A 12,385-nucleotide genomic window follows, 5' to 3' on the forward strand; every position below is an offset into this window, starting at 1 on the left:
ATAATCTAAATACTGAAGTTAAACAATTGGACAACAATTTTACCCATTCCTGGTTCTTTATGAAACTACACAATCAATTTCAACTTAATTTATATTAAATGAACAGTTTCATTAGGCTGAAGCTGGTTGACTTTACAGACTGTTGCAATTGAAATTACTAGCATTCGGGCCATTGAAATTAAAATACTTCTTGAAATTGTCTACATTTGCTTATTTCCCAGATATGCTTTCAGCTCTTTAATTTTATTACACAGTTTACTCCGTCACTGGATTCCGCATTGAATCTGGTAATAAATCTGGTGTGCTGGAAATCCCCAGTAACACCTGGGAGCGTCACTTGAATTCCACATCTGGCCAGACCTGGTGATATGTATAAAACCCCATTAACTTGAAAGGCAATTCTATAACTTTCCTGTTGGATTCCTAATCTTTTGACATAGATTTAATTTGTTTTAATTATGGTTTTGGGAAACTTGGTTAAAGCATCTAAAGTTTTGTTCTTAAATATATCAGTGTCAGATACATTTAATGTAAATGGCAACTATTTCAACTGCTCATGGATATTCCCTGGGTTGAGAATATGAATTATAGGAAAAGATTAGGGAGACAGGGCTGATTTTTCCTGGAGCACAGGAAGCTGCAGGGTAATCTGAGAGAGGTATATAAAATAATGGTGCATACAGTAAAATTGTGTTCCCATCGTGGGAAACAAGAAGGCATTGGCGTATAGTGACAGGAAGGAGGTATGTAGAAGATATTGAGGCTAGATTGTTTTTGCACAGATTTGTTGATATCTGGATCTTGCTGCCAAAAGAGGTGGTGGAATGAATAAAATTACTACTGTTAAGAGGCAAAAAAGATCCAGCCAGTTGAATGGGTAAGGCATAGAAGGATATGGTCCTTATGCAAGCAAATGGAATTTGTTAGATGGTCAAAAAGATCAGCATGGACCTGGTGAGTTAAAGGGCCTGTTTCTTTGCTGCATAACTTTAGGACAAAGCCAAGTCTCAACTTTGCCACCGAGATGATATTGCAAGACTCCACTGGGCAAAAGGCCAGCCAGATAGGACATCTGCATCCAACCCATTTGAGTGCCAGGGATGAACCGTTGAATAATTTCATCAGGCCATGATTCAGATCAGCACAGACCATTTTACTTCCTGACACACTCTTTGCCTTTGTGGTCCTAATCTAAGATATATTATGTTATTGTTTTGTAATCTGAGTCCCATTCGAAACATTAAGATTGTAGCCTGATACTTTGTAGAGGCGTATAATGTTCATAATGAGCGAATTATATTCCAAATTTGGAACAGATCAATGCATCAGAATCATGTCAAAGAAAGTTGGGGATGCAAAATCAGCTAAAACAGGAGAAATATGAGACTGAGGGGATTTATAGAGCTGGGAGGATGGGGGTGGGAGGTTACAAAGATGGGAGGAGTTGAGGCCAGGGTGGTTTTAAAGTATTAGGATATGGCATAACATAATATAAGGCAGGATAACTCTTTCAGAACACAACCCAGGTAATAATGTGGGCATTAAGTCATTGGGAGGCATTGTGCAATGTTTTTAAATAAAGTTCATTTCCTTTTAACTTTTTATTTAACTAATTTATCTTAACCAGCAGTCAGTAACATTTTGGATTGATCTGGCTACTAACTGTGGGAGGCCAGTTATGACAGCTGGTGGCCAAAGATCAATATAAATTAGGTTAAAGGAACAATAAATGCTTTGAGCAAGGATAATCTATTTAGGATGCTGATAAATTTAATTAAATATATACCTTGAGTTGAACTTGCTACTCTCACATTTAATTTTTTTTTAAATATTGTTTTCCCTTTGATAATTGAGTTAGCTATATTTCTTTGTGAAAAGATTTAAACCTATTGGAGATTATTCAGTAAAAATATAATGGGTGGCATTTCATTTTTTGCTTATTGAATAGCATAATTGAAAGCAGTGGTCAAGTGGACCTGGTGGAGCGACATCTTCTCATTCTGCAGTTTTAATACTGTTCAAACATGATGGTCCAGAGTTAGTGATTTGATGGTAAAGACTGTACCAAAAAAATCCAACATTTATTTTTAAATTAAACTAGAACACTTTTTTTTAAAACTATCGGTGTTGAAACATTTCGATCTAAAATTGCTGCTGAGCTCAAGATTCTAGCATTATACAGTCAAGAAATTGTTTGCAGACTATAGCCCGCACCTTCAAAATCTCCTTACTCATGCATGAAAATCCTGAACTAGCCCTGATGCTGGCCTGTCCCTACAAATTCTAGTGTGCTAAGAACACTTGCGTTTTCATGTGCCTTTTAAGATTCATACTCTGCTGCTGATATTTTGGTATGTATGGAAAAAATAAACAGATCGCACAAGTGCACTTGAGCTTGTCCTTTAATGAAAATATTGAAGATGTTTGGCAAGATTTAATTTTGGCCAGAATCAGCTCCATTACATTCCTGATCCAGAAATCCTTGATGCTGAAATGCAAAATCACAATGTTATTTTTCAATAATAATTCACTCATTAATCATTTAATTCCATTATCATTACTTCCCCTCACCTCAGAGTGAAAACAAGCAAGTATTAATCAAGGATTCATGAACAAGTCATTCATGCAAAATATAGCTAATAAGGGTGAAGCAAATATATTTTTGGATTCCAAAACTGCCCAAATGTAATCATTTTGCAAGTATACTTTGCCTATTTTCATTTTGATATTTCTAGTTCAATTAAGGGAAAAAAATCAATCTTTATTGTTCCTGCCCATTAAATGTACTTTTGCAAAACAGAATGTATAAGATCATTTCAGTTTTTAAAATGTTGAATTATACCCTATGTTCAATCTGCATATCCAAATAAGATACTGGCATTCATTACTACAGATGCTGAAATTTTAAAATTAAAACAATGCTGTAAACACTTGGGTCAGGCAGAAGCTGCAGTGATAGAAATAATTAACATTACAGATTAATGATCTTTTCATGATAATGGAAAGGAAAGAAATGAAACAGGTTTTTGGCTGCTGAGAAAGCAGGCCTCTCTTCTGTTGCAGCAACATTTGGGTAAACTACCTTTTTAAAAAATATATTTTTATTGCTTTTTCTGAATAGCATACAAAAATACTTAACATAACATAACAAAACAAGGCACATCAACAACAAGGTCACATTTGGGCACCTGAAGGCACTTTAAATATAAAGGAAGTAAAGCACGTTTCTGTTGTAGCACATGCTTACAACAAACTAAACTACCTTTTTACGCGTTTCAAGATGGTGACTCCACCAAATGTTTTAAATGATGCATAAATTAATTTAATTTTTAGGTTTAAACCAAAAGCCTTAATCAGGAAAGTGAAAATGTATGCAACCTAATGTCAGTTTTTGGTTTCAGGATCCCAGACTCCTTACCACAACATATCGTAACTTATCCTACGATGAACTGATCTATGAATTGATGAAACACAAAGAACTTGTCAAAAGGAAGGACGGACAGATCCGAGAACTTGAGGACTACATCGATAACCTCCTTGTACGAGTAATGGAGGAAACTCCCAGCATTCTTCGAGTACCATATGAACCATCTAGAAAAGCTGGAAAGCTTTCAAAAAACAATTGAACCAATTAATATTTTGGAATTCACAAAATATATTCGGTGTCTGCCAAATCAACTCTGAAGACTTGTATAATCTGTAAACTGGTGAAGAATTTGTAGAGCGGCAATGCTGTGAAATGTTCTATCGTGAGTGTTGAATGTTTGCTGCCAAGCAGAATAGAATCACTTAGGAATTAGGCTAAACTAAATATTAACTTTCTTTGTTTTAAAATTAGTTCACTTCATGTATTGGGGAGGAGATACTAATAGGACATTATATGAATTTGCTCAGATCGATCATGGGAGTCCTTGTTTGCCTATCTCTCATGCTGATCTCAGATTTATTTTTTTATTATCCAACTAGAATGTAGGGACAATGGAATGAACTAGTAATCTAAAATGAAATTAGTCTCATTGTAAATTGTCAGGTAATTAAATAGTTACAGTGCTGTTTGCATAACTCTGAGAAGGGTCTTGCATTCATTTTGGGGAATGTTAGTATTTGCACAACAAATTCTATTGCATTATGAAAGCCATTCACTTACTTGAATCTTTTGAAGCAAAATGTCAATACATCATTTGATGCCAAAAGCTGTCCCTTTATATCTCCCTATTGATTATCTGTTGTGTGTACGTGTTTAGGAGAAGGGTCTGATGCATTTAGTGGTGTGCATTATATTGCCTTTAAAATGAAGTTAAGTTTGAATGTATTTAAGCTAAACCAATCACTTTTTAATAGTTGATTATTGATTGTATTAAAATCTTCCAGTTCTTCCAGAGAAAAACTGGGCTCTTTTTTTCGAGCTCATTTTCACTTGCATGTCCACCTATATTTGCTTAATACTGCATTGCAAATCCAGTATTTTTTACTCTCATTTTGAACTCTATTTTGCCCTGAAAAATGCATTGTAGAAATACAATGACATTAATTTTCCAAAACACATTAATATAAATGGAACTTAATTAAAATATTGGTTTCTGTGACAAGATTCCAGTTAAAATGCCATCTGTTTATTGGTGAAAGGTTTCGGCATATATCAATATAAAAATAACAGTACAACGTTGAAGAAAGAAAACGATAAACCACCAAGTTGCCCTTCCATCCCCATACTCAAACATTTTACTGCCATCTTGCATTGAATTGAGTTCATAGTTCAGTCAATTTTATTCTGACTTATTGCTTCATTTTTATATGACAGTACCTGAGATGTTGCACGGAAAGCAGGTCCTTCAATGGTGCAATTGATTACTTTGTCTTTAATAAAGAATGCCAAATTTTAGGCTTGATGGTATGGAACAAAAGTTGTGCAGTTCATACCAAATTATACATGGTTTTCAGGTGCATTTTAAGTAGAACCATAAGCCATAATCCAAAAAGTAATTATTTGTCTACATACTCTGTTGAAATCCCGAGTTATTCAAAAGACTATAGAAAGCTATGTATTTTGGAGTTTTGCATAGGAATTACTGTCATGTGGCCCAATGAACATCTTCAGATGCATGGTCTGTTACATATGAAAAAGACCAATTTGAGTGTTTCTCCATAATCATTCATTGGAAACAACATCTAAAGGTTTTTTGGTAATGGTGCAATCTAACATAGCCAGATTATTTGTTCAGCTACTTTAGAAAGTTGGGTAAAGCTGCTTGCTTTGGATAATTACATCTACCGTTATTTATATATATATATATCTGTAAAAGCTGTGTGCCAATATTGCTTTTGCACTTTTGTAAATGGAAATTTTGCAAAAAAGACGAAATGGTGCACCTGCTATTTTTTAATATTTCACAAAAATATCACCTATATGTTTTACTTTGTTCATTAACTCTTAAAAGATAACTGTAATAATTTAGATGCAAACCAGTACAAATATTTAGCACAGAAACCTTTTTTATTAACTGTTTATAAATACAAAATACAGTGAAAATTAACAAAAGTCGCAAAAGGTACAGAAAGCACTGCATAAGATGCACATTTGAGGAGAATGCTTGCGTGAACTCTAGGATACCTGCCAATTGGGGAGTTGAAGTAATCGGCATGCCATTTGCAGTAGGAGTTTCCAGTGTAGTACAATCCCAGCCTGAAATAACTTCATTTTACACAATGATATTTGAAACTTTGCACAGAAAAGAGCCCCTCAGTGGTGCAATTGTTTGCTTAGTCTTTAATAATGCCGAATCTTTTGGATAGTGTAACATTCACAAGCACTGAATTATCTACATTTATATGAAAAATGTCAATTATACACTTACTGAATCTTGACCACATTATGTATATTACATTCTGACTAGTAGACATGTCACCATGCAGTTTTTACAATTGTAAAGCTAATATACTCAATATTATATTGTTTTGTAATCTTCTGGTGTGCCATTATATTTCACTTTGCACATTTTTACTCTCGCAACCAATTTATTAACTACTTCAAATGCCATTTTGCATTCCAGTCGAATCATTTTATGATGGAAAGTATTCTTGCCCTTATCACTGCCTATTTCTCTTTTTTATTAGTTTGGGAAATAGTAGCAAAATAATTGTATTGTGTGACTGGAAGAGGTTTATGCACTGGTGCTAGAATGTTTTGCATATTTATGCTTTGCAATGAATAAATATAAGCTTTACCACTTCAATATTGTAATCAAACCCCAAGGCAATTTATTTGTCTCATTGATTAACTGTTGTGGGAGATTTGAACTTTTTTTAATAGCCTAGCACTTAAACATACAGGTGAGGATTTGGATGAAATTAAGCATTGTAGGTTACCAAGTTTTTAATAGTACAGCCTACATTTTGTCTACTGTAGGGTTAAGGGCTCGATAACTAAAATTACAGACTCATCCAAGAACTTATCATTAGCAATAAATTATACAATTTGACAAAAATCACCAGATTAAAAATTCTCCTGTGAGAGGATTACGAAATGTTGCCAAATCTTTCAGTTTCATTTTAAGTTAGTACTCAAACTGCAGCAATACTTATGCTGGGTATCACTGGGTTTCCTTCTGTCTTTCTGTTGATTCTTCTAAATCGTTAGCATCTAACCATATACTCCAGTATTGTGCTTGGTACTGTGAATTGAAAATGATGCAACTGCCTTAGTGACTGGAGATGAGATCATTCATTGTAAACTTCCGAAGTTTCCATTTCTATTTTTTTCTAGTTATTTCTTTTTTTTAAACACACTCTCCAATGAACATTCATTACAATTTCTTTCTTTGGTGAGACAGTTTCTTTTAAAGGATGTAAATTGGTACAGCTGAAGTATCAGCCTACTACAGAGGAAAACCAGCAAAACCAACTTACCTGTAAGATTCTAAAACTTTTCTCTTGTTTGTTTTTAAAAAATATATCTATTTGGGTACTGACTTTGCCCAATGAGCTCGTATTATTCAGATTTTTTTCTCCGCATATTCATTTCCAAGTCATGGTACAGATTAGTGCATATATCATGTGCATGTTTTTGTAATTTTTTGCTTATTCGTGAATCTGGGCTGGGTTTTTAATGCTTGGTTGATGCAAAAACGGTAAAACATCATACAAATGTTTCCAGGTGGCTTCCAATTTTTCAATTCCAATTTTTTAAAAGATTCATTCTAATCCATTTGACACAACTATAATATATACTGCATGTAAAATATGGGCATCTATGCAGCTTTAAATTGCAATGCTACACAGTAATATAAAATATAATATGAACAATTTCTGAAGTGACAATTAAATTTTGAACATTGATGCAAGGTTTATACACATGACACAATGTATTATACTAGGTATTCTTTTTAATGCTTTCACATGCTCTTAGGCATGACATCCAAGAGTTTTTTTTGGTGAAAATATACAGGACTTCAAGTTATAAATTGTATGAATCCATTTTAAGTGAAAAAAGGTTGGTAGTCAATGTACCTCATGTATCTATGGCCAACAAAATGGAGAAGCCAATCAGCATGTTTGTATTTTCCATTAAATATTCCATATTTGGTATTGTAAATAAGATAAATGGCTGCATGTAGCTTGGTGTAGCATGTGTTTTATTAAAAAGATGTTTATAAATGGTTTTCAAATTGATTGTATGTTTAGAAATATCAGTGGGTTGAAAAAAGTACTGATTGTATTAATGTATTAAGGGTTTAATGAAAAATCAAGTATAATGCACTGCGAGTTGTGACAAAGCATATCTTTCATAACATCAAATTTCTGTACCTACTTGTAAATTATCATTGCTAGAAACCAAATGCTGCATGTTTCATATGTTTAATAAAGTTTATTAAATATAACGTGGACTGTTTTCCCTGTTTTATCATGAGAGTAAAATCTGGAAAGTATTGATTACATTTATTTGATCTTTGCATTAAGAATCCCTTGAGGCCTTCTAAGAAATGTAGCATATCAATAAGATGCTGTAATGCACAACATTGAGTGTTATTTTTGGTTGATGCATTTCAAACATAGAAAGGGATTGCAGATTTTTAACAGTGCATCAAAATGATCTACATTTGCATTAATTGCAACTTTAACCATTTCTAACGCATTTCTAGGAGCATTATTATATTCTAGAACAATTAAAGATACAAGAAATATGTATGATTGTTTCTTTTAAAATCTGTGTAGCACTGTGTGCAATGACTTCAGATAGCTTTGAGTTTGTCTTCAGCTTATGAAATGGATTTGAATATAGTTTTGAAATGTTATTAAGCACTGTTATTGGATTTAAAGTTTAGAATAAAGCACAAGAAGACTAAATTTATAGTCCCCAAACTTTGCAAAGATTCTGGTAAATTCATAATAAATGCAATAAAAATGTAGAATTTAAAAATCTGCAAGCATGCTCTTTGATAACCCTGTACATTTAACTGATGGTGTTAGAATATGTTATGTTAGTGTTAACTTTCATGATTTAAGGAATCACTAATTGATGTTTTTTTTAAATAGATATCTCCTAGGTACACCTAAGAAAGGTTTAACAAACCTGGATCACTTCTCTTTAGCACACAGTTCTGTTGTGAGCACCCTGGAGATCATTTTGATAATCATAAAGTCTTGCTAGAGCAGATATTTTCCATTTTAGGTAAAATTTAAGTCCATCAATTAAGATCGCCTACAAGAAATCAAGAATTGACCATGTAAATATGAAAGTACTCAATTTTGATAAACAATTTATCTTCATTCACAAAGTCCAATTATTTGACCCATATGCAAAATGCCCATTTATTTACATGCCATTCAGTGCCAGTACTGACAAAACTTAGTCTATTTCGGTTTACTAGAGAGTTCAGTAAGTAATGTACAATATTTCTATATTATTGGATACATCACCACTTGTAATTTTCCAGCATCTTTTTATATTAGTTGATTACGATTCATCTTTTGCAACAGTAGTAAGATTAATTTAGAGTGAAGGTAGTGTCCATCCAATTTAAAATTAAAGGCCATATAATGGATTGGTTGTGATTGAACTGAAGATTCACCTCCATACTGAAGATTCACCACTTTAGGTGTATGTTATTAAATCTATTGCCCTGTTTCAATATTATAGTCACAGAAAGAGTCAGTGATACTGTGTGGAACGGGCACTTCATCCCAACTTGCCCACACCGGCCAACATGTCCCAGCTACACTAGTCCCACCGACCCACATTTGGTCCATATCCCTCCAAACCTCTCCTATCCAGGTACCTGTCTAACTCTTTCTTAAATGTTGGGACAGTCCCTGCTTCAACTACCTCCTCTGGCAGCTTGTTCCATACACCCACCACCCTTTGTGTGAAAAGTTAACCCTCATTCCTATTAAATCGTTTCCCCTTTTCCTCATGTCCTCGATTCACATACTCTGGGCAAGAAACTCTGTACATCGATTATCTGTGGTTTAATATTCTGCTTGAGAAAATTGTTTGTAAATTGGCCAGACCAATATTACATGGCAATAAATGAATGACAAAGTGCACATTGCTATAAATCTGAAACATAATTGCTCTCCAACTACCCAATTCCCCACTTTGACTAGCTCTCGCCCTATTGCAGATATTTACAGATATTCCCCTTTGTTCTACCCAAGTAGTTAATTGTCATATGTACCAACAATTAAATGTTTTCTTGCATCAGCATAACAGACCTGTAGAGATACATCAATAATATAAACAAAAAGTCAATAAATTGACAATCCCAATACCAGTGCAATAAAGGAGTCCTTCATGCAACCAAAGGCAGTCCATTGTCCATATGAGTGGGGTGTGATGTGATGTCACCCATTCCTTCTCTCCCGAGATGCTGCCTGACCTGCTGAGTTACTCCAGCATTTTGTGAATAAAGGGGTGTGATGTAATCTTGGTTGTTGGAAAGGACCTTTCTCTGAAATCGGAAATTATTTTTATCTTCACAGATCAGACAAGGGATCACTCAATTGAAATGTTCTGAGTGTTTACAGTGTTCCCTATTTTTATTGTAGCTCTCAGGTTTGCTCGGGTATGAAGTGATTTTATTTTACATGTAGTATTTGATATAAAAACGTGCTTTGTGAACATCCAAAAACAATAACGTGCCTGTAGCAAAATATATATATATATATATACCTTTAATTAGAGAAACAAAGAACTGCAGATGCTGGTTAATGCACAAAATGCTGGAGTAAATAAGCAGGTCAGACAGCATCCCTGGAGAACACGGATAGGTGACATTTTGGGTTGAAACCTTCAGACTATGTTTCGCCTTTCTCAAACTCTGAACTTGCAGAGTTTATATATCTGACAGTCTGAAGGAGGGTCTTGACTCAAAACACCACTGTGTTCTGTGTCCTGTAGGGATGCTCACTGACCTGCTGAGTTACTCCAGCACTTTGTCCTTTTTTCACTTTTAACTGTTTTCCATTAAATCTGTCTGCTTTAAGCAAGCTAACTCATCCTTGATTATGCTGGTTGCTTTCACAATGCATCCTCAGTCATTTTTTTTTGGGGGGGGAGGGTTGTTGGGGTCTGGTTTGTGTGATAGACTATTGTATTCATAAATCTCTGCAGTTTTGAGAGGTCTTGGGCACAAACAGTCTCCAGAGCAAACTGATGCAGCCATATAAAATGCTTTCTGTGGTGCATCTGTAGAAATTGATAAGTATTTAGAGACCTGTTGAATTTCCTTTGTCCTGCAGAGGATGGAGAGGCATTGTGTGTTTTCTTGCCAATTAAGTGAATAAAATTTATTTTGTTGCCTACTGTTTGGTCTCTTTTGCTCCCTGATGCCACCTATTCCCCCTGCCCTAACCAGTATTCAGGTAACCGGGATACTCTGCTCCAACTAGCACACTCTGCTCTAACTAGCACACTCTGCTCTTCCCGTACTGAGATCTTTATTATTCCCATTCTGCCAAGGTTGGCTGCTGGATCTGTTACTGCAGATTAGTTATTGCAAATGGTGTTTTGAAAGAATAAATAATTTTTCAATGGCCCTACACTTCTCAGCTGGAAATTGACGAACTCTGAATTTGGTCACGCTTCACTAACCCTAAGGTATGTCTGCAGGAAATAAACTGCATTGCTACTTTAGGGTCTAATTTTAATTTGCATTCATTATTTAATGTTCAATTTAAATCAGAAGGCTCAAAAACGCAATGATAATGAAACACTTGTTTTGCAAAACAATTTCAGGAAATCACCTCGAATTGATGCTGAGCAGTTTGTTCTGTGCGCGGGTCTTTGAGTATGTGATCTAGTTAATAGTTATGTCGCTTCATTACAGAAAGGAAAGTTTGAAGCAGGTATGCATAGCTTCTCCCAAAGAAAATTTAACGCAAATTTGGCAAAGGAACCACATTTTCAGGGTTTTTTTCAGTCGTAACTTAATTTCCTGATAAGTGTTCCGTGGAATTACGGAGTGTGATCTCATTATTTGTAGGCTTTCTCATAAACAGCGGACAAAGCTTGGATAACGGCCTTTTCCTGTCATAGAAACAATGAATGGCAGTCACTAGTTTATACGAATGGACACAGAGTGCTTGAGTAGTCAGCGGGTCGGAGCAGCATCTCTGGAGAGACAGGGAGAGGTGATGTTTCGGGTCGATACCCTTCTTCAGACAACAACGGGCGTTTTCCTATTGGTATTCAAAAGTGCCTATTAATCTTCAACGCTGGAAAACCCTATCTCACCCAGTGCAAGTGGATGGAAATGTATATATTTTTCTGTCATACACGCATCCACCAGACTTTAAATAATACACTGATTATACTGGTGTGTTGTGGCGATTTAAAAGTAATCATGGGTGTTACTTCATAAACAAATTGCTAACTTCCCAACCAGTTTACGTGGTTTAAAAAAAAATATATATATATACACACACACAAATCCCATTTTAAGTCGGTTAACACTCCCTACATTTCCACAGCATTTCTCACCTGCAGCAGTTCACCTGCACCGACTTACTGGTTGCGCCGAGTCGAATTAGTTTTATAAACAAAATTCTATGAATAGGAAAATGTTTAATAAATTAATGATAATCCACTCACCTTTAGGGGGATATTCTTGCATTCTTCTTTATCTATCCATTTACCTACTGCTAGAACATATGGCCCCTTGGAGACAAAAACAAAATACTGCATGCAATTTGTAACATCATCATCAAAGTGGTGTCATTGAAAGAAAAATAGTGCAACTTAATCCCAGTCTCAACAAAGAGGATCTTCGCACAGCGACACCTGAAATTTCTATAAACATGCACTTGTTTAATGGTCGGGTGGCAAACGCGTGTCAGTTTAAACAGAAGCGTGCAGTCTGTAATCAAATGAAATTAGGCTAATCTGGAA

General features: G+C 34.9%; 1 protein-coding gene across 1 annotated transcript in view; it reads left to right on the forward strand.

Moving 5' to 3' along the window:
* The window catches only part of rab11fip2 (RAB11 family interacting protein 2 (class I)), a 56,893-nt gene extending 49,036 nt beyond the window's left edge, over nt 1-7,857 (forward strand). Inside the window, exon 5 of the mRNA XM_078413436.1 lies at nt 3,402-7,857. Within this exon, the coding sequence (XP_078269562.1) occupies nt 3,402-3,626 (225 nt within the window). The 3' untranslated portion in view covers nt 3,627-7,857. The remainder of the gene's footprint in view (nt 1-3,401) is intronic.
* Nucleotides 7,858-12,385: the final 4,528 nt, after the last annotated feature.

The sequence above is a fragment of the Rhinoraja longicauda genome, chromosome 16, assembly GCF_053455715.1.
Source record: "Rhinoraja longicauda isolate Sanriku21f chromosome 16, sRhiLon1.1, whole genome shotgun sequence".
In the NCBI taxonomy this organism is placed as follows: Eukaryota; Metazoa; Chordata; class Chondrichthyes; order Rajiformes; family Arhynchobatidae; genus Rhinoraja; species Rhinoraja longicauda.